A 24,414-nucleotide genomic window follows, 5' to 3' on the forward strand; every position below is an offset into this window, starting at 1 on the left:
TAGATTTAACATGCATTTCTTTTAGTCAGCCAGAATCTTCATAATAGTATTAAAAGCATGTCTCTCGCAGTATCTTTCTGGATAACATGTCCAGCACACTGCTGGGTAAACACATCATGCACTGGGTTAGTAACTGGCTGACAGATCAGGCCCAAAGGGTCCTTTTACACTGTCTTGTAGCTTTTTGATCTGTTTTACTATATAGGCTACGATAAAAATTATTTTATAAGACCATGCTCTACTGTCATGGTCAACTGAGTCAATCCATCCAGCCTGGAGAAACTGGATTCTGTTACTTTTAGGTAAAAGGAACTCTCTGTCATTTAGCAAGTTTCTTGCTAAATTCCATTTTTGGCAATTAAATTTCAACAAAAAATATACCTAATTTTAGAAGCTGTATGAGTCTACACATAGCTTCTGATGACACTGTTACTTAGCATTTGTTGCTTCTGATATTTGAAATGGAAGAGTCTAAATCAAATGGTATATGGATAGAGCTTATGAGCTGCATTTACACAAACACAATTTCTGTGACTGTAATAATATAATTAAAATATAAGAAAAATTTAAGTTTTACCAAAAGAAAAAATAAAAGAATTTATTATCATCTTTGCAATGTTTACAAAAATATGTTAATAACAGTAAGATTAACAGGTGTCATTCTAGAAAATTAGGAATTACACTGAACTAGAAAATCAGCTTTAAAAACTGACATTAGCTAGCAAACTGTTAGGCAGCTGAGAAGAAACATGAGAGACAAAACTGGCCAGGAAATCTGCACGAAGCTTAGAGATGTGAGTGAGGCAATGTAGAGAAGTTTGTATTGGGTTCAACAATAAAAACAGTCACAGTAACCTTAATGAGTCTAAATAAACCTCCTTTCTGTGTAAGCATGAAATAGATTTACTTAGCCCACTCCAGCTCCTGGGTCATTCCCGTGTTTTATTACCTCTGGCCTTTTCTACCAGGAGACCACCTTAGGTTTCCTGTACTAGTGGGATCATACACACTGGTGGTAGAGAGGGCTGTCCAGAGGCACAAGGGGACCAGATATCTGTATATCAAAATTTAAAATACAGACTTATTATGTGCAGCAATTACACTATTCAAGGTAAAGTTCAATATCTTGTAGAGTAGTGTAAAGAAGAATCTGGCCCATGGGGTCAGAAATAAAGCACATACTGCTTGCTTTATTTGATTACTGCTGAATAGAATAGAATAGAATAAAATAGAATAGAATAGAATAGAATAGAATAGAATAGAATAGAATAGAATAGAATAGAATAGAATGCAGCTCAGCTGGAATGGACCTATAACAGTCAGTCAAATCCTAAGCAGTTCATTTACAACATACACTTTGTCAGTGCTCTAACTTGCGCAACAGGAACCCAGGGAAATAGAACAAGCTCAGGTTCTCACTAACTTGAAGATGTATGGAGCTTCCTTGCAAACTTGATTTATATTTAATTGTCTAATGTGATTACTTACAGAGATTATAATTGCATGTGGATATAATTTCAGCTAAAAGTCCAGCCTTCTCAGATAGAGTATTTAAAATGGATGCTTATTGCCAAAAAGGCAGATAGATGAGATGATCTATTCTTATCTGCATGATTTAGAATTCTAAGAGGGAGAAAATTGCAAGGGGTCTCAGAAATGCTAATTCAATTTTACAATTCTGAACTCTTAGTGTGTGTCATTTTACTGCAGTAGATGTTTCAGTTAGCTCTGCCTTCCAAAATATCTCATTCATGTTTCTAGAAGTCATCTCAGTTTTTGCCATTCTTCTTTTTCTGTAGTAAGATTCTGGCTTCCAAATGACTGATACATATTTCTGGAAATCATCTCTGGTTTTGTCACACAAGAACATTCCTCTTTGAATATGGCAACTTTTTAGATGATTGCTTAAGATTTTTTTCTTGAAAATTTGTAATGCTGTGATTGAATTTAACCATACAAAGTAGTACTATAGGACTTTGATTTTATTGCTTTGAGGTTTTGTTTTGGTTTTGGAGTTGTTTTTTTTTAGGGAGGGTGAGTTGTCAGGCTTACTTTCTGCTGTTATACAATCTAAACAGAGATTCCACAGATTGAAATCTCACCATGAGACAGATGATTTAGGTCATGTCTTTGTAAAACAACTCTAAACAAAATCCCTCTTTTGTATTTTTCCTGCCAACATAATCTTGAAAAAGGCACTAAAAGAGTGCTTATAGCTGTGTTGGAAAGATATTGCTACTTCTAAAAGCATATCCACAAAGACTAAGAATCTAGATAATAAAGAAGAATTGAACAGTATCTAGATTGAGTGAGCCAGGTTATTCAAACTATTCCATTTTTTGTAACACTATAACTAACATACTTTTAATTAGGATATCTATTTTCCTTCCCACTCTCATAAATTTCTTTTTTTTTTAGATAACTCTCAAAATAGTTTTGGAATTTTGAAAATTCAACTCAGTTTTTGAAAAACTTACATGTAAAATAAAAAGTTGCCCAATGCTAAAAGCATGTAGTGAGGGCTGGGGACCACCATGGGATTTAGTACTTCTGTGTTTTACAGTATTTTTCAGTATACAGGAGCACTGCCTCACACTGGGACAACTTAGCAGCTTCCTGTAGCTCCAGTAGCATCTTCAGTCATCACTGTGGCGAGGTATGAGTAAAAACAGAAACTGCCTAGAAGGGCAGAGGCAGCATCCTCACAAGCCTTGAAGAACATAAGTAATTAAACTCAGCACCACAGCACCCCTCAAACGGTGCCCACAACAAGAAGTAGAAGGAAAATATAAGTATTTTTATTTTATTGTCCCAAAAGTATCCTAACCATGGAATACATTTTGATAAATGCATATTCATACTTAAAGGGAAAATACGGCCTTCTAAATAACAACCCATATTATTGCTGCATGCATTCTTGGGGATCTATAAATTAGAGAAAATTCTAGAACTCAAAGGAGAGAGAGAGAGAATTAAAAAGTTGGAAAGTCTTGTGCCCATCTGTCTGCTATTTTGGCATGTTTACTTAGAGAGAAAGAGAGAGACGAGGAAATTATTCCCAGAGCATCTCTGCAGTCCTCTAAGACAGGGGGTATTTTTGGAGTTACAGATACATATTGTTCAGTGCACAATCTAAAGACTCATATTTTACCCATATGCAAGGAGAAAAGATAGACATAAAAATATTTGTGTCTATGATTCAGTTAAAATGTTTTATAACTCTGAATGTCATAATGTTACATCTACATAAAAAAGGGTCTTTTCTGACTCAGACATCTATCTTTTCATCTACTTTAGACCAGAATTTTCTTAGTGGAGCCAGGGACATATATCCTAGGAAGAAGATAAAGATGCTGTTCAGATATGTAGGGATGGGATTAGAAAAGCTAAAGCACAGCTGGAGCTGAATTAGGCAAAGAATATGATGACTGGCTAGAAGGGCTTTTACAGATATGTTGCTCAGAAAAGTAAGATGTATTTCCCACAATAAATAAGACAAGAGAACTATTGAAAAATGCCATGGAGAAGTTTGAGGTACCAAAACATTTTTTTGCTCCTCACTTTTCACTGGCAATCTCTCTTCCTACATCTGTCAAATCCCCAAATTTTCAGGCAGAGATTGGAGGAATTAAATCTCCACCATTGTAGTAGATCAGTTTTCAGATCACCTGAGGAACCTGAGCATACAGAAGTCCATGGGATCCAATGAAAAGTCTTGAGGGAAATAAAAGATGCCGACACTAAGCCAATTTCCACCATATTTGAAAAACCAGGGAATCTGAGGAAGGCCCCAGTGACTGAGGGGATATCACATCTGTTTTAAGAAGGATACTTAGGAGGATCCAGGGAAGTACTGACCACTCAGCTTCCCGTCCATGCCCAATAAGATCACAGAACAGATCCTTATGGAAGTTATACGGAAGCATATGCAAGACAGAAATGTGACTACAGACAGCATCATGGTTTCACCAAGGGCAAGTCGTGTCTGGCTTAGCCACAATAATAAGAGGCCATATACAATAATGCGACTCCATCAGTAGCAAGCAAAGAGCAATCAATGTTATTGACTGGATTTTATCTTCCTGGATGCCTTTAAGAAATTTTTTTAAATCCCCTATAACATTCTTGACAATAAATTAAAGAAGTATGAATTTTTTGGATAGACTACTGGATGGATAATGAACTGGCTGACTGGCCATGTACTCAAAAGCTGCAGTCAACAACTAAATATCCAAGTGCAAAGTAACAACCAGGGGTGTCCCTTAGGGTTCACACTGGGACCAATACCATTTAATACCTTCATTAAGGACATAGACAGTGGGATTAAGTGTACCATCAGGAAGTGTGTGGACTTCACAAAGATGAGTATTGTACTTGGTGCACTAGAGAGAAGGGATGCCATGCAGAAGGACTTTGAAAGGCTTGAAAACTGGACCAGTGGGAACCTCAAGATCAACAAAGCCAAGTGCAAGGTCCTGTACCACCACTGGAAGAAACTCCAGTATTTTACAGACAGATGAATGAGATAGCTTCATAATGGTGGATGAAAATACTGGACAAGAGACAGCAATATGCACTTGCAGCACAGAAAACTAACCATATCCTGGGCTGCATCAAAAGCAGTGTGGCCAGCAGATTGATGGAGGTAATCCTTGCCCTCTACTCTGGACCCCACCTAGAGTGCTGCATCCAGTTCTGGGGACCCCAGAACAAGAAAGCCACAGATCTGTTAAGGAAGGTCCAGAGGAGGGCCACAGAAATGGTCAGAAAAGCTTAACTGGGACTTCAACCTGGAGAAGAAAATGCTTCTAGGAGACCTTATTGGAGCCTTGCAATATATGAAGGTTGCTCACAAGAAAGATGGAGAAATGTTTAACCAGGCCTACAGTGGCAGGACAGGGGGAAAAAAAAAATTATTATGAGGTTGGGGAGACACTGGAACAGGTTGCGTAGAGAAGTTATAGATGCTTCATTGTTGGAAGTGTTCAAGGTCAGGTTGGATAGAGCTTTGAGCAACCTGATGTAACCAATGTCCCTTCCCATGGCATCAGGGTTGGACTGCAAGGTCTTGGAAGGTCCTTTTGAACATATGCACTTACAAATCAAACACCATTGAAACACATCAGATTTACAGAAATATGACCTCCAGTAACCCAGACTAGAAGAAAGGGATACAAATATTGTTAGTATTCAAACCATATGTAATAAAGTGACACTTATTTTTTAACTCTTATGAATAGTCATGCTTGTTTTACACATGGCTGTTTTTCTGAAGAAATTTTTGTTTTCTTTTTAAACTCATGAAGCAAGCAAAAAAGATGTGTAATTCACCTAATATCTTCCAATGTCCAGGGAGAGCTTAATGAGCTCCCAATGATCACATTTACATTTTACCCACGAGGAAAAAAATGCAAATATGTTCATAAAACAGATTTCCTCTGATTTTTAAGTGTATACACATTTTCTGAATATCTTCTGTTTTTCTAATTCAAACATAGACTTTCGTAATAAAGAATAAATTCCATAGTGTCTTGAAAGTTACATTTGCCACTGTTGAGAAGCAATATTTAATGTCAATACACATATGTATTTTTCCTAATCCATTTAAAATCCTGACTACTGTTACTTTTCTCTTTCTCCTAGAAATGTCCCTCTTTTGTGCCTTTTTGCCTGAATTGCACAATTAAAAAAAATAGCATTCTGACTCTTTCTTCTATTTTGTTTGTTTTCAATTTAAATACATAAAATAGGAGTTCACCAATGCAAATATTGCACTTTTCCCTTTAGGTTTATAAAATACAGAGAGGCAATGAAACATTTTAAACCACTTATAGTGGTTTACATTCATCTGTATCCTTCAACAATGTTAGTTGTAAGAAACTAAGAGAAAACTTTTTAAAGAGATACAGTATATAATCTTTTTTTACGGTTAAAAAACTACCAGGATTCTGGGTATATATGTTGTTTGACAACAACCAAAACTGCAATTTGTTTTCTTGTGTCTTCAGTTCTTCCTTTTTTGTCCTTTTGTTTGGTTGGTTGGTTTTTTGTTTGTTTTTATTGTTGTTTTGTGGGGGGGTTTTGGTTTCTTTGGTTGGTTTGTTTTTTCAGGGTGTTTTTTTGTTTGTTTGTTTGTTTGGGTGTTTCTGAGTCCCAATAGTTCCTTTCATAAATATACCAAGATATCTTTTTATATTTCTGGCTTTAAATTGAAATCTCTTTCCATCATAGAAAAAAATTTATTTTTTTCTCTTTTCTATTTAATGAATAATCAAAATTAGGGACAAAAAAACCTCAGTACTCCGATGAACTATTAAGTTGTTGAAAAACATTAACAGATAGCTCAGCAACAGAAGACTTCTGTGTTCCAAAACAGTGCCTACTATGAAAATAGATCAGCTTTGCTATTAGGAAAAACAAGATCAAAAGTCCTTGTAAAAAGGCACACAAACAAAATTACTGTACTTTAGGCTGTGTATCTAAATTGCCAGAAATATGAGCATTTGAGCATTTTGTATTCAGTTCTATATAAACTATAAGCTTTTTGACTAGGATAACAAATATTTCTAATGTCTGCCATATTTTAGATTTTATTTTTTCTGTGGAAAAGTAGAACCTCAAAAAATAAATAAACCTTATTTTGAACAAAAGTTTGGTACATGCTATGCACCATGATTATGGAGTTTCTTATCTTTTTGAAGATAATGTCATTGTACTCCTTAAAACCCCTTGATTGCCTATTACCCACAACACAAATTCCATTAGTGTATATGGCCTTTATTTTTTGTATGTATCTCTAAAAACCAATTTGCACACAAAATTAGTAAATACAGATAAATAGTAACATTTTCCTTCTTCTTGCCATTGCCAACTGTTTTAAAACCATGAGGACTCATTCTTGATTGACTTTCTTCTTCTTTTTGTTTTAAACATGGAATAGAAATTATTTAAGAAAAAGATACCAGTTATCAAAACATTATGCATTTCCAGTCCATTTCTTTTTAAGGTGAAGGCAGTTGTCAAAAATAATGTAGTTTAGCCAAGTTTCCATTAAAAAATGGACAGAATTCAAAATCCATCATTGAGATTGTTCTGTTTTAAAATCAAAACTGAGCCAAGTATCTATGATTGATCAGTGGAAAAATTCAGCAATAAAATATTTCTGTGAAAATATTTCTATGAAGAAAAGAGTCACTTACCTAAAACCCCCAGCCTGTAATTGATAGTGACAACAATGACATTTCCATAACTAGCGAGAATGCTGCCATCAATCATGTTTCCAGTACCCTCCATGTAAGATCCACCATGGATGTAGACCATAACGGGTTTCTTGCTGTTCTGATCATGAATGTCTGAAAAAATTCAAGTAAGGAAAACACAATAAAGCAATAAAAACATAAGGAAAATGGCATTAGCAATTTTTAATAGTGCTTACAATAGTCTTAATTACTTATGTTTCCAATGTCACCACCCCTATACTCGCTAGCTTACACAGTTCAGGACCATCCTACAAGCCTAATATTTATAATTTAAAATTTCAAATACTATTTCCTCTAAAATGGTCTCACTTCAAATGCATTCAGTATTACAGGAAATATAGTTTTAATAGAAATGTCTTAAAGCCTAAAAAACCAAATTATGAAATAATCTTGGTTTCTTTAGAATTCTCGGCTTCAAAAATATACCAATTTAGAAATGTCTGTGCATCTAATAATAAAATTATAGTAATGATCCATACTTTCCTATTTCTTGTGGGACATAATTATTGAAATTATATTCCCAATATTTCAGTAAGAGATAATAGTTAGAGCAAAAACTCTAACTGTTCTGGTAGAAGAAAACATAGTAGACTTTCATAGTTCTTTCTTTTAAACAGCCTTAGAGTTAACAGAGAGGATCTATGTGAATTTATGGCACACATTTTTTGCATTTAAATCAAATTATGTTTTTTGTGTTGCACTTTTCCTGGTCTAGTAGCAGCCAAGCCTCAAAGAACAACCTTGAGTTAATGGATGATCTTTTGTATAGGTAGAAAATTCTTGGCTACTTTAAAAAAAAAATAAACAGCTGGCTCTTTAAAAGAAAGTTCAATGAAATTGACAAAACTTTAAAAAATTCTAAAAGAAAGTAAAATGAAATTGATATTACATATGTAATAGTGAGTTATAAAGATGTCCTAATCAGTGATTGGGGTATATTTGGGAGAAGGTTAATCTAAAACGTTCAGCTCTTGATGCCAGTGATGATTCAAAATACCTAAATCTGAAATTGATGTTCTCTACAAAACAGTGTGAAGAGAGGTTAAGCTCCTCTATGAGGTAGAAGGCAATTCAGCAAGCTACCATTAGATGTACAAATCTTCTATAAATAATTCAGTCTTTCTGCATGGAATCAGAGCACTTCTTTCAAGTATACAGCACAACATACAAGGAAAAGCAGAGCCTCTGATTATTCAACCAGATTTTGAAAAAAATCTTTTGGATAGGCATATATTGAAGAGCAGAGAAGGAAGGTGGACAAAGGAAAAGCTGAGCTAAATACCTACAAGTGAGGGATCTACATTTGAAAAGCTTCCAAACATCCTCCCTCCCCTCAGGCTGATTAGGAAATACTGAGATAAAAAAATGTGATCACCAATGAGGTACCAGATAGTCAGTGTTTTATATATCTGGAATTAATTAGAGTATATTTAAAGGTAAATTTTGAATATCATATTCTTGTGTCCCACTTTTGCTTTACTCTTGTGTATACCTTAAATATCACAAATTTCCAGCTGAGTTCGGGAATGCCCAGGCTACAATGTACACCTGTCTACTTGTCAGAGTTCAAGGCTTGTCGTTGATTCTGCCTCCTTTCCAGGAAAAGACATATCCATACATGTTGTATTTTACATGTTGTACTTGAGCAGCAGAACAAAAGATTTTGTGATAAGATCTTTTTAATTGTTGTGACTATAAGAGTAGTACAGCAAGTAAACAGATCATTTAAAGCAATGAGATGCATTCTAGTCGATCTATTTTTTTTTTTTTTATTGTCAGCATTTTCAGCAAAGTATATAAAATTGCTTCTTCTCTGAAGGCACAGCTAAGATCTCAAAGAACCTGAAAGCAGCAATTATTTAACACAATTATTCGTGTTGCTGAACTACCTTTCCCTTCTCTCCCCAAAATCTCATGGCATGATTTGTTTGCATTTAATCTTTTCTTATTACCTTCTTATTACCTATTCTACCTCAGGGTTGAATCTTTCACTGATGAAGTCAATAGAAGGTTTCCCCTTCCTCTTCAATGACAACATTATTATTTTCAACATAAAGGAAATTAGCTGGATGCTTTATGCTTAGATGCTTAGATCTAAAATGAATACCTGTGTTAATCATGAAATCCTAACATTTTATCAAATTTTAAAAAGGTTGAATAATTATGTGTTCATAATCTAGTATTTATCTTTGAAGCAACTTTGGTTTTGCCTGTTATTTGTCCTTTACTTTAAAATTAACTTCAGAATTTGGTATAGAAATGATAATACCATCGTTTGAAAAAAGCCTGCGTTGCACAGAAATAGGAAGCTGATAATCAGAAAGCAACAGAGTAATTCTAGAGTACTCTGCACAGTATTTCTGTGTTGTAAGAAAAAGTGTAATTCTGCAGTGAAGGTAGTGGGGTAGAGGGCAATCAGAGTAAATCAAAGACCTGGGGTTTTTATTATGGTATTTTATATACAGACAGAGTAGCTACAATAGACCTGAACTCCCAGGAAAAGAGGTGATAGTATCCTCACTGCAGTGTGTATGATTTTAAGGGAAATAGAGAGGACATATGTTTCCAAGTAATTTGAAATTATGTCAGATGGGGAAAAAAAACAGGAAAAAAGACATGGAGTAACACTTTGGATTGGCCAAGCCTGAGAGGATTAGTAACGATGTTGCTTTGAAGCCAGACCAACAAATTATCCAGGATTTTTGTCTTCTCATTTAATGTGAAAATGTTTTTTTCTTAATTTGGTAAATATGTGTAAACTAACAATGTAACTTTAATAAAAAAGAAGGGTGAGAATAGAGGAAGATTTCATGACTTCTTTCTATTTTGGTGCATCCTAAATAGATTTGTTGCGTCAAGGCAAGAAAACAAATCATTTCCATCTAAAACTTTTTTGGGGTATTTCACTGTGAACTTTTAGCATTTCCTTTCAGGAAACCCAGTCCAACTTTGAAAGAAGTCAATGAAAATGATTGTTACTGATTTCAGTGGGAATGTGGTCAGAGTCCGAATGAATGCGTCTCAGAGGCTAGCTGATTACAGGAAAAACACAATAAAGCAACATCAACAGCTTCCTTTATTTTTGTGTCCTGAAATAAACCACATCCTGTGAGAAAAAAATATAAATAAGTAAATAAAAATAGCAAAGACAAAGCACAATTCAACTGTATCAATGTACAGCATGTGCACTGGGGAAACAGTGGAAGTGAAAGGAAGGATATATGTGAGTTTTTTCATGAATTTCAAACAAGTGAATATGCAAAATGTGTAGGAGGGAAAAGAGCACATGCATGTTTTTAAATTCCATTTTCTCAGCCTAAGAAAGAATATAGGGGAAAAATATGTGGTTTCAAATAACATTTATGTTACTCACTTCACACATATTTAGGAATAAATTTTACACCTATGTCACGGAGGAACTGCAGTCATCTATATGCTAATTTAGATTTTAAAAAGAAAAACAATCAAAGCAAATTCTAAAGAAGAAAATAAAGAAGCACACTGATGTGAGCTTCTGCAAATAAGGGACTAAAAATCATGTTGAAATAACAGCAATAATAATAACAATAATAATTCTTATTATAACAAAAATTGAAAAGTTTATGTTCATGCATCAGGGTCAGGCTTTGAAAAAACAAAAAATACCTTCATCTTCACCACGATCATTACTGGTTATATCATCTGCGCTTTTCTTTGTGTTGGCTCCTGGGTTCATATTGAGGAGGAGAATAAAGGGAAAAAAGAGAATTCAAAACCAGCAGGTTCTCAAAAAGAAAAAAACCACTAGTACAAAAAATGTAACAAAAATGTCAAAATCTGTTACATTTGAAATTGAAAAACAAAAAAGATGCAAACTGCACATAAACATAAAATGTCAAGAAGAACAAATTGAAAATATTTGAAAAAATGTATCATATTCTGTGACAATGCAGTACTTTAGTTAAAAGTGATTTCTTCAAAAAAAATCAAATTAATGTGCTATTAAAAAAGAATAATATAAACCAAAAAAGTATGTTAAAAATTAAAAAATTATGTTTTACATAAGAAATGCAATTTTTTTATTCTGTTCTGTAACCTTGAGGAAATAATGCCTTGAGTTACTTTCTTCAATAACTTAACATTTTATTCATCTTCATTACAATTTATAAAGAAATAGCCACAACCTGAATTTTGGATGGAAATAATGCAAATAAAATGATTGTTTGAGTTTCACAAAACTTGATTTGACCAAGACAAAACATAAAGACCTCCTTAGAAATTAATCTTGTTTTCCATATGAGCAAAAAGATATTTAAAACAAGACTGTAAACAAAAGTGAAACAGAGTTGAGTCAATGTCTATTCATGAAATTGGTCCAAAACCAGCCTTTGTTGAAAATATACCTCATCTCATGCTCTTTAGAAAAACCTAGAAATTCACTGAAAACATTCACTTACCATGATAAAGAACTTGCATTCCTTTATCAGAAGATTTAGGGAAGAATTTTTTTTAATTTGTATTCAATATGCTTTCTTAAAATACTTTTGAGATGTACACATGCACACACACAGAGGCACGCACACACACATAAATATTTATGCTCATACATGTCACAGCCTGTACTTATGGGAGCAAGAGGAAATAAACATAGTTTTCACCATGCCCATCCTTGGGCAATACTTCTGTTTTCTGACTAAAAAAATAAAAATACACCAAGCTATCCTAGCATACTATAACATTATGCTTATTCCCATAGCAAGCAGCTACTTGATAAGGAGTGAAACACGAATAGGAAACTCAGTTTATAATTTAGCTTAGGAATTAACATAGCTACTAAAGAAATAAAATGGCCTAAGCATGCTAATCATTATTTTCTTGAATTTTCTTTATTTTGAAGTGTCTTTTCAATACATGCTGAAAAAGAACAGTATACTTTAACTTGTTTATGTATGAAGTCGAAATTTGTAACAGATACATCATATTTAAATAAATATTATTTACTCCTTTTATTTTCCAATTTAAATTTTACTGTTAACTATATTTATATCCCTCAAAATCCAAGGCTTCAATTAAATCTTAGTCTATGATTGTAAGACAGAATGTCTTTATTATTACTAAAATATTTAAGATTAAGTATTTAAGATTTTTTAATATATACAGTTTTAGGATCAGTGTACTAGTTTATTTGTCTTCCAGATACCCATTTTCTACAGGCATTTTCTGGAAGCACTTCCACTATGTATGCAGTGATGATGATTAGTGAGAAAAAATGTGAAAAGCAGTGATTGATACTCTATCTCCTCATAAAGTCTCCATCTTCAATGCTGTTGTACAAAAGATATTGCTTGTCCAGTACACCAGTGGATTCCTTATATATATATATCCAGTACATAATTAACTAGGTAAAATATCTCTGTCAATGAAATATGGTGTTCTCCAATCCCTATTTTCTTTCAAAATAGATACAGGCTCATAATCTCAGCCTCCATGTGTGTTTTGTCTTTTTATTGTTCCAATTACTTATAGCCCAATGCAGCTGCAATACTTTCTCAGGTGATACACAAATAAAGTAAATTTTGTATTTAAATAAACGAAGTACTCAACCTTGCCCTTAAACTATTTTTGATTCATGTAAAATATTTATGAGAAATAGTTGTTTATAGGCAATGAATACATATAGACACAAGTTTAAATGTATATAATAAATTTCAATACTAGTTTCCCCAGCGAGGTAGTCTTTTAATTGTTTGATAAAAATATGATCATCATATGGCAAGTATAAAATCAACTACCACATATTTTTTATCTGTATGAACTAAAAAATATCAAAATCAGTGTGATCCCATATATGCAGTACCTGTAGACAAAAACTGTGTCTACAGTTATTAGGACTGTAATCCCTATTTCAATTATTTTTGAGTGAAAGAAGTAATTGTGTCCCAGAACACTTTAATTTGGGTACTATCTCGCCCCAAAAATCTTCAATACACATATCAATAACATATTGCAAGGATTTTCTCTTTAATGTGCTTCCCAGTGTGGGAAGCACATTAAAGAGAATGGTTCAGTGTACTTCTGATAAAAACAACGCAAGTGTAATGAGAATTTGGAAAATGTGCTCACATCATGCTATTAAATGTATCACCTAACAAGCTATGTGACATAAGGTTATCTGCAATAATTGAAACACCCCTTATTCCATTTTTATGTCCTCCAAAGATGTAAAATATCATGTTGTAATCCATTTCCAGAAGAAATTACTATAACTTAGTATGTTTTTATTTACAATGTGAGTGGGAACACTGTTTCTCCTACATGCTGTGAAACAATCATGCTCCTATTGGCAATTGGAATACACTTTTGTGACTAAGTTCTTGGGTTTGAGAGGATTTTATATTCATTTTGAGATCTGGTTAGATGGATTACATCAATGAGTTCTCAAACCAAGTTTCTGTGCTCCTATCACATTGGACATTTTTCATACTATGCATACCAGCCATAAAATCATGCAATTGTTAGGACTGAAAAAGATCAAGTCCAACTGTGGCCCTAAGTACCATCTTTTAAATACCTCCAGGGATGATGACTCAACAACTTCCCTGGACAGACTGTTCTAATGCCTGACCATCCTTTCCATGAAGAAGTTTTTCCCAATATCCAATTTTTACCCCTGCTGGTGAAACTTGAGGACATTTCCTCCCACCCTATGCCTTGTTACTTGGAAAAAGAGACTAACCCCCAGTTGGCTACAAATTCCTTTCAGGTAGTTGTAGAGAGTGATAAAATTTCCCCTGAGCTTCATATTCTTCAAATTAAACAACTCCAGCTCCCTCAGTTGCTCCTCAGACTTGTGGCTAGATGCTTTACCACCCCTGCTGTCCTCCAATAACAGAACATTCCAGCGCCTCAATGTTCTCCTTGAGCGAAGGACCCAGAAATGAGAGGACCCCTTTGAGTACAAGGTCCCCCTGTACTCACCAGTGCTGAGTACAGGGGGACCTTAACTGTCCTGGTCCTGCTGGCCACACTATTTCTGATACAAGCCATGTGGGTGATACTGTTAGCATATATTAGTAAGTTGCTGGGAGCTTATATTTTTGAAAGATTCATGTGATTTTTCTAAGCAATGCTCCTAAGTATTTTAGGTGGTTTTGGAGCTACTGAAATAATTCCAACAATGACATCTGTTGTCCTCAGACTATCTCACACAGAGAGAAAAATTTGAATTTTCCAACCATGTTGCGTTTTTTATTAAAAATGTCAATTCATTTGTCCTTAGACTTCTAAAAAAAGATGGTAATCCCTGTCATAAGATAAAAAAGTCACTATGCCTCTAAGGTTAGTTTAATTATCTTGGAGACTGAATGGAATCACAACTCAGAAACTCCCATTGTTCAGAAAAAAATGCCTGCCTGCAACAGCTGATTGTCCCACAGATCAACACTTCCCTCTGCTTTGGGGCTTCTTTTGCGAGTGTTCAGGGTTGGGCCAATTTTTTCCCCATATCTCATATTCTCCTTATCCCAAATCGCAGGAGCATCAATTTCAACCTTCAGTTCCCATACACCAAGTAAACATAATCACTGTATTATAGGATTTGGCCCTTCTGCAGTCTAAGAACTGTTTACTCATTCATCCCACATTAAACACGGATGGTAAATTTCAACAGCAACCCAGGATCCAGAAGTAGTAGTAATGATCTAGTGCATTAAAGACTGAATTCCCTAAGCATCCTTATTGACTAACCTGGTGTTTGATGAGTTTTCCTGGTTTGTAAAGTTTGTGTTTCATTTTTCATAATACTGAAAAGTAACAGAAAAATATTTCAAAATATAATTAGGATGGAAATTTTTTTCCCAAATGGTCAAGGCTAGGAACTACTTAATTGCATATGTTAAATATGCTGTAGATAGCATAGCTCTACTGAAGAATACATTTGCATAAAGGTTCATTGTATTTTAGAAAAATATCTTATTGTAAATGACAATTACTAGAAAAAGATGTGACTTTGCAATGCATATTTTAAATGCATATTCTCTTTTCATTTGTCCTACAATTCCATTCACTACTGAGCGAAAAGAGCATGATGCAATGTATTACTGAACTTTTTTGAAACCTCTTTTGCAAAGGATATTTGTCTGCCAGAAACTGCTTCTTTTTCATATTTGTGTAAATATATATGTGTGTATATATATATATATATATATGTGTGTGTGTGTGTGTGTGTGTGTGTGTGTGTGTGTGTGTGTGTGTGTGTGTGCAGTTTTGAAAACAGCTCCATCCAATTTGGTCACAACAAAGAAGGTTTCCATGGGGGCTATTTTTTTGTCCCTGTAAGAAGCACTCTAAGCATTTGTAAACATTAAGTCAGAAAACATCTCTAAAATGTTTTGATTTTGAAACAATGATCAATGTGTTAATAAACTAATAAAAAGTAGTTGATTTCATTTATCTATGCATGAACAGTCACCATGTATTCCCAGACTTGTTCCAATGCCATACACAAATCTATCAGAAATTAAGAAGTCACCCTGCTGTAAGCATGTCCTCTGGCTCACATTTCCTTTGCATAATGAACAAAAATCTCATTCAGAAGCAAATTTTCTGGTTTTGTATGTTGTCCCAGTTGTACTGACAATTTATGCTGCATCTTCCTCTATTCAGACAATATGAATCACATATATGTAATAGAGGCAGGTCCCAAGCATGCAGTTTACCACACTTGCATACTAGGTATTCACTCTGAAGCCTCTAATGGCAGCAAAAAATCATCCACAACTGCTTAAGCTGATGGCATTTCTTTGCATTTTATTTGCAATTGCTCCATCTGTCACATACCTTTTGACCCCATTTAAATTTGGAAAAGGGCTCAGTTTTCAGAAATCACACAGCACATTATCAGCTGTATGACCTCTCAGTTTCACATAGCACATGCTTAACCTTCTGGAAATTTCCAGCTCAAACCAAATTAATACAGGTTTTAATAGATGTTATCTCAGTGATATGTCTTATTTATGCAGCCATTTTAATAGAACTCTGACGCTCTTGTTTTCCTATCCCATGAAAACTATTATAGTTTTACAATCAGGTCAAGTCAACAAATTTCCTTTCAGCATTTATCCTAAGACTGGTTGGAAAACTTTGCTTTGAGTCTCACCTAGTGTGCAAGACTTGACACATTTCATGTCCACAAAAAGGGCTCCATCACTGGCACAGTTTGGCTGCCATAACACTGCACCTGCCTCATCCCTATGGCCAAGGCTCTCCAGCTGCCTTTATAGTTGTAACAAGAAGTTCTAATTTGGCAGCTGAAGAAAGCTCAAATGAGGCATTTGGCACTTCAAACAGAGTGGAGGAAAATGATTGTCTAGAATTTCAGCTTGTTAAAGTGACATAGAAATGACTGTGAATGCCCTATGTTAAGGAGAGACCATAAAGGCAGGCAATATATCTACATACCTGCTGTTTGGAAGTCTGTTCATTTAATCAAAGAAAGAAAAATATAGTCATATTTCCTAGATTTAAATAACTATTATTCTTAACTCTTTACTGAATAATTTCAACATGTGCGTGTAACTGTATGTGGGTGTACACATGTAAGCAAATATGCACACATAAATGCACATAAAAAATCTCTATAGAGCTAATCAGCTTCCAGAAAGAAACCACTTTTATCTTCTGGCACTCCTTTCCCATAATCATATCTAAATTAAGTTATAATACATCAGTAATGTGCATAACTCCAGCAAACACCCATATTTGATGATTTCAGTGCAGTCCTTAGCCATAAATTAGATGCCATCTCTTTCCTTAATAATATGAAGACTTAGACCTACTGTTCTACGTAGTTTTCAATGTGAAATTCAATGAAAGCTCAGAAATTTCCTTCAATTTGCCTGAATGAAATGTGTTTAGTTTTGTTTTAATTCCTATATTATCACTGAATAGCAGAAGACACACTATTAAAGTAGTCATTATTCTAATGCCATTAAAAACAACAAAACAAAACCTTTTGGGTTGCAAGTGATAGCTCTGTAAAGCAGCAATATTTAACTACATGCAATACAATTGAATTCATGCTCTTAATCACTCCAGCTGCAACACACAAAAAATTTATTGGGATTCCAGAGAAAATACATAGATGTTGTTGTATATCCAGGAAATGCTCCTTTTCAAGAAAAAGGAATTAAAGGACAATTTTGTTTGATATCCATAATTGGATGGACTGTAAGGAAGATCAGCTGAAATCCCTACAGTTTTGTGTGTTCCATGCATTAGGGAGGATTAAATCAAAAAGAAAATGCAGTTTCACAAGTTTTTTCAAATGGTTTCAGAGGATAGATTAAAAAATCTGTTGAAAAAGAAAAATTCTGAGGTTGAAAAAAGGTTGCATAAAAAAATATAGGATTGTTATATCACCTCAACTCTGTACTCTATATTGCCTATAGGTTTCAGTTACACAAAAAGGTTTTTTCCCTATACTTATACATTTTTGGAAAGTAAGCAGTGTATTTTAAGAAGACAGTTAAAAATATGTCTATGATGAATATAAACACTGAAACTTATAGCATACACATGGTATAGTTCCTGAAAGAAACACACCTAAATGTTATTTCTTTTTCCAAAAATATTTGTATTTACTTATATTGTATTTATTCTTTCTGGAAAAGAATTTATAAAAAGACTAGATTTTATATTTTAACACCTGTCAATTCATTTTGGCACACTTTGTACTTCCTAAAATTGTTCTGAATAAAAACTACCAAGAATAATAATTTTAAATCTATTGAATTAACATTAAACATATTGTTTTCACCCATATTAATATTAGTAAAACTATTATTATTCTAGAGGAGTCATAAAATAGAAATGAGGTAGGCAGATCAACTCACTAATAGTTTTTATAAGGGTTTTTGTCATGCAAGTTACACCATAACTAGAACTTACCATCCTCTAAATATACTGCATTACTTTGACAAAACAATCCATAATGGTCCAAAAGAAAGAGGGAATTGTGAAGCCTACCCTTTCAGTGACCTCCATTAGATAAGAGGAGTGTTTCTTGCACTTCCAGTGTAACTGAATCTGCTTTATTTGATGGAAAACTGGACTAAGCCTGCAATGTTTACTGATTCAATAATGAAAGACTAATTAAAACCATAAAACTATCATATAGTTATATTAATTCCAAAAGAAACACATATTTTTCAGTACAAGCATCCCCTGAAACACTGTCAGTATGAAAGCTTAGCAGTGACCTCAAATAGCTGACATTTCTCTGCTGAAGTGATGCACTTGTGAAAGTGTGACTGTAGTAAAGCTGTGTCCTAGATTCAGCTAGGATAGAATTAATTTTCTTCATAGTAAGTGGTACAGTGTGGTATTTTGAATTTAGTATGAGAGTTATGTTGATAACACGCTGATGTTTTAGTTGTTACTGAGTAATGCTTGGCTTAAGTTAAGGACTGCTCAGTTTCCCGTGCTCTGCTGGTGCACAAGAAGCCATAGGAGCATTTATAGATCCACTGGTTAGATCTATAAATCCCACTGCAAAATTTGTTCAGAGTATATTAATACTGTACTGTCAAGTCAGTGAGAGCAAGACAAGAGCTGAGTGCAATTAGCTGCAGAGTGGAAAAAGGTTGTTGGCATGATGAATACACTACAATTAAGTTGCCAATAATGTATAGGACTTCTGAATTAGAATATAATTCAACATTTATTATTAGTCAAAATTCCCAAGCTTAGATGCACCTACATTCTACTTAATGTAGACAAGTAGAATTTGCAAAGAATTTGCAAAGAATTCACTAATGTTGTCTTAATACTACCTATAACTAAAGAGTGATTACTTTCAAATAAGCTTAAGAGAAGTACCTATGTGCCATTTATAAAGACTGTGAATGTGCCCCCTCTGCAGACAACTGAACACTGCAAGCACACGCTCTATTTGGTGAAGTTGTTTGTGCAAATTCTCCCTTTGGGCATTTGTAGGCACCACTGGAAGCTGTGAACTGAATAATCAACTCTTAAGAAAACATCTAATTATTTGATGCAGCTATTTAATTCTTCATTTTGAAGACTAGTTCAATTTGTGGTTTCCTTTGGAGAATTCAGAGTTTAATTGTGTTTGCTATGCCAGTGGATCCTGTGAAACTGTAATTTTATTCCATTGTGATAGATAAATAATTTGGCACCATATGCTGATGTTTACTGGATCTTTGACCCCTTAGTTTTTATTTGGAAATCTTGGCAGTGTTAGTTACAGGTAAATAGAAGGTTCATATGTGACATCCAATGGAGATAAAAGATTTTTGGGGTGTTTGGGATTTTTTTGGTTGGTTGGTTTGGTTTGGTTTTAGCATATAGCCATGTTTTCAGGTTTTTTTCTACTACTCTTTAATGACATCTTCATCTACACACAATAATGCATTAAATCTTACTGGGATTAATAACACCAAATCAACTAAACAATTAGACTACCAAATAATTAAGTTGCTAATAAAGAGTGTAATTTTAAAAGATGGAATAAAATATACTATAGCTATTTCTGGGAAAATCACATCTAAGTTGTATGCGATGAAAAGCTTTACAATGTGATATATGAATATTTAATTAATCTAATACTTCCCAAAATACTATGGGCACATAAAAGATTTTCCCTAGAATTGAATAACAGATGTGTAGAGAAAGATAGAACCTTGAATATTAAGTTCATATAAATATTTTATTCATTATTACTCAGTACTGAAAATGTATATGACTTTTCAAAACAGAAATTAGTGTCTTTATCCCAAACAACTGGCAATACCTTTTTGCCATCAACTTGGTAAGATTTGTTTTCACAGAAAGATTTTAGGGAAGAGGGATGAGGAAGGGAAAAGCACAGACAAAACCTGCAGCATTCTGTATTATTTACAGTTTAACTGCTTTCAAGCATTAGTTTTGGGTATATTATGAAGCTGTGATATTTTATCTATAATATTAAAGAAGAACACAGACCATTTTGATTCATGCATGCTATATAATTATTAATTATATTAAGCTAACCCCAAAACTGGTGGTCAGAATTATGATTTGAACTCAAAATTCAGCAACACAGCACTGTGCTCACTAGTATCTGATCCATCTAAAACCCATTATTTGAAAATATCAGTTGGTTTGGAATAATTTGTGGATTATATATCTATGCTGGTGGAAAAATCTTTTGTCTATTAAAAAAACTGGATGAGAACTCCAGTATCTCATTTTGGCTTTCCATTTTGCAATGTTCCAGGCATAATTCACATTTTGTACTTTCAGTGCTGGGGCTCATGCTTTATTCAAAATTTAGAAAAGAATAACAGTGGCTTGTCAATTATAATTATCTGACAGATGTAGGAGATTACAAGAAAGTACTAAAAGACCTTTTTTGATGTAAATACTATATAGCATGTGCCATTTGATACAATACCATATAATGGAATGATATAATATCAATATTTTATAATATGATTTACTATTCCCTCTGAAAAAAGGCAAGTTAAATTTTGCATTTTATAAGATTTATATATGAACTACATGGAGTTAGATATGAAATAATACAGCTTATGTATGCAACTACTTCTGAGAAATTGAATTCCAGTCATCTTTGACTAAATATAAGTAGTCCTTGTGAAAAGGAACAGGTCAAGTTTTTCTTCTTTTGATTTATTTAAGCAATATTATTGTAGATTTGCTGATGTTATTTGTTGTCATACGCACCTTCAAGTCCTACAAAAAAAAATTGTTCTCTATTTGTATTCAGCTGTAGAAGAGAGCTGAATGTTTCCTTTTCTCAATCAGTGCAATTTACAATTTAAAACACCTACCATCTCTTTGAGGAAATTAACTATAATTGGCACTCTGTTGAAGGTCACTGACAAAAGGACTTAACGAGGTTTTCTGAAGGTAAAATTGGCTCAACACCAGTCCAAATTATATCTGCCTGTATGCTGTTGTTAGTCTGTCAATCATACCAGGACTGAAATACGGTCACACGAACAAACCAGAACTGGCACCACAGCCAACTTTCCTATTACTTATGGCAACAAGAAGAAGATATCAGATGTAAAAACACAGTAAAAACAGATTGCTGTGATCAAATCTGTGAGTTTCCTCCTGGCACCAACCAAACCTCCTGTCCAAGGTCAAAGCCTCCTGACAAACACCACGTTGGTGTAGCAAATGAACTTACCTGTGCCTTTAAACTCTCCCCTCCCCGCTAAAGAACACTCAGTCTCTGCCAACTGTTTTTTTCCTGAGGCATAATTTGAAAGGAACAAAACCACCAGGTGAAAGGTGATTTTTGTAGTAGCTGTTCCTCAGCTCGACAGCTGCCAAAAGGCAAATTCCATTAGTTCCAACGTATGTGTATGTGGTTGTATGTGTGTGTCTGTGTGACATTTGCCAAGTTCTCACACTCTTTTTAGGCTTTCATGCCTAGATCCTTTAGCAATAGAGGAAAAATCTGAGAATGTCCTTTGCACTGTGTTTTGCTTTTCAGGCACCACTGTGGGTAATTTCCTACTTCTTACCAGTAAACCCTGATAAAATTTGCCATAGAAAGTGGAGAAAGGAAAAGAAAATTATCAGCACATTATGCCTGACTAATCCGGTCTCTTTCCATGATTTTTATGGGATAAGGGAAAAGCTATGGATGTCATCTATCTCTGCTTCTGAAAGCTCTTTTGTATGGTTCCATGCAACAATCTTGCTGATAAATTCAGGTGATAAACATTTGATGGAAGGGCTATTGAGGTGGATTAAGAATTGACTCCATGGCTGCTGAAAAAATAGTCAAGAGCTAATAGTCCAAGTGGAAACCAGTAACCCCTCAAGGGTCTGTATTAGTACCGATAGCATGGAATATCTCTATCAAGGACACAGTAGTATTGAGTGTACCATCAATAAGTTTGTGGACAGCACCAAGCTATGTGGTACAGTTGGCACATGGAAGAGAAGGGTTGCCAGTCAGAGGGACCTTGGCAGGCTTGAACAGTCAGCCAGTGCGATCCTCATGAAATTCAACAAGGCCAAGTGCAAGGTCCTGCAGCTGGGTCTGGACATTCCAGCATCAGTAGAGACTGGCCAAGAATGGATTAAGAAGGAGCCCTGAAGAGAAAGATTTTGGAATACTGGGGGGAGAAAAAATTGGACATGAGATGTCAGTGTGGGCTTGCAGCCCAGAAAGCCGATTAAAATCTTGGCTGCATAAAACCAAGCACGTTCACCATTACTGAGGGCTGTGGTTCTATTTTGCATGTTTTCTAAAATCTATGACACATTCAGTTTGGAACAAGTTTAATAATTCTTGCAACAAATGTATTATGGGACATTCTGCAAAATTGCATATAGAGTTCTGTGCAAACAATGCTCTACATTTTAGCATTTCAAAATAAACCCCTGCTGTCATACATATTTTAACTCTGGTGATATAATTTCCCTCATGATCAAAGTGCACTGCCCTTCTCTGTCCCATATTGACTTTACCACATTTCATTTTAGTATCTCATTTCACAGGTCTCTACATAAATTTCCCTTGGAAGCTTATAACAGATTTTTGTAAAAAGCAGCAATTCCAGTAACAACCCTTAATTTGTGATTCAGACCCTTGCCTTTGAAAATAGATTTCAAATTCATTAATATCAGCAGTAGGGTACAAACAAGATCATTAAAGTAATTGATAATGTTCCCTCTCTCAAGAGTAGCTTTCAGATTTTCACACCAAGAAACCAACATCCTCTGACAAGTTATTTTCTTCCAAATCTTCCTTCTTTCCTTTTCGTGTTTTTGCAACCTCTGACACCATTCTTTCTCTTTACAGTGGTTAAGCCTTCTAAAGTGATGTTCTTATCTTTTCCTTACATGACTTTGATTCTTCTTCTCCCTCATTTTTTTGTGTCATTATGTTTTAATTTGTCCATTAACTTTACCCTAGGATGCTGCTTAACTACCACAATATGTACTTTACTATGTCTGCTTGTTTTGGTTGGAGTAGAGATAATTTTCTTTCCAGTAGCTTGCCTGGGTTATGTTTTGGATTTGTTCTGGAAACAGTGCTGGTAACACAGGGATGTTTGAGCTATTGCTGAGCAGAGCAAGGTCAAGATCTTTTCTGCCTCTTGCATGGTCAAGATCTGCATCTTGCATGGTCAAGATATTTTCTGCCTCTCACCTCACCCTACTCCACCAGCATGAGGGCCGGGGATGCACAAGGAACTGGGAGGGGACACAGTGAGGGACAGAAGACCCCAACTGACCCAAGGGACATCCCTCACCATATGGCTTCATGCTCCGCATATAAAGCAGGGCATGAAGGAGGAAGGCAGGGGGATGTTCAGTGGTGACATTTGTCTTTCAAAGTCACTGTTACATGTGATAGATCCTGGCTTTCCAAGGAATGGCTGAACAACTGCCTGAACATGGGAAGCAGTGAATGAATCCCTTGTTTTGCTTTGCCTGTGTGCACAGATTTTGCTTTATCTATTAAAATCTTTATCTCAACCCATGAATTTTCTCACTTTTACCTTTTGGATACAATCCTTCATCCCACTGCAGGAGGAATGAGTGATCATGTGATTGAGCTGGCTGGGCTTTACCATGACAACACTCTAGAATACCAAAATTAATTCAATCTCATGCTGTCTTTGGTTACTCTTCATCTTTCAGCATTCAGTAATAATTGAATGCTATTGCAATTTCTCTGACTTAATTCTTGTAATATCACCTTGTTCTATTCTGTATTTTTCTCTAGGTCTCTAGTTTTACAAGAAGCAACAAAACATTATGCATTTCTCTCAGTCAGGAATTAGAGATGTATAAAAGAGAGTCAAACAAGCCATATTTTGATAAACTGAACTGTCAGAAGAATAATTACTACCACCTACATCCCTAGATGCATTAATTATAAACCAGTATGTTATTCCCAAAAAGGGGTTGAGAATAAAATTATTGATTTGCCAGTGAAATGCTTCAGTATCTAATAAATAAATTACTATAAGAGATTAGTAAGAATATATAATATAGACATTAAAATCAAGGAAAAAAGTTACTGTAGCCTAAGGAAAACAGGTATTAGAAGCATCATAGAGCATTTATATACATACACAGAAAATAATCCATAGCTCTCTTTAAAGAACAAGCATCACTCTTTTAT

The 24,414-nt window shown here is 34.5% G+C and overlaps 1 protein-coding gene across 2 annotated transcripts in view; it reads right to left on the minus strand.

Annotated features, from left to right (window-relative positions):
* NLGN4X (neuroligin 4 X-linked) overlaps positions 1–24,414 on the minus strand; it is a 161,337-nt gene that overhangs the window by 56,291 nt on the left and 80,632 nt on the right. Inside the window, exons 4-5 of one of the 2 annotated variants that reach the window (XM_066545335.1) lie at positions 10,905–10,964; positions 7,200–7,352 (exon numbers count right to left, since the gene is read on the minus strand). In XM_066545335.1, the coding sequence (XP_066401432.1) occupies positions 7,200–7,352; positions 10,905–10,964 (213 nt within the window). The remainder of the gene's footprint in view (positions 1–7,199; positions 7,353–10,904; positions 10,965–24,414) is intronic. The other variant, XM_066545336.1, reaches the window with a different exon arrangement.

The sequence above is a fragment of the Molothrus aeneus genome, chromosome 2 (assembly GCF_037042795.1).
Source record: "Molothrus aeneus isolate 106 chromosome 2, BPBGC_Maene_1.0, whole genome shotgun sequence".
Classification (NCBI taxonomy): Eukaryota; Metazoa; Chordata; class Aves; order Passeriformes; family Icteridae; genus Molothrus; species Molothrus aeneus.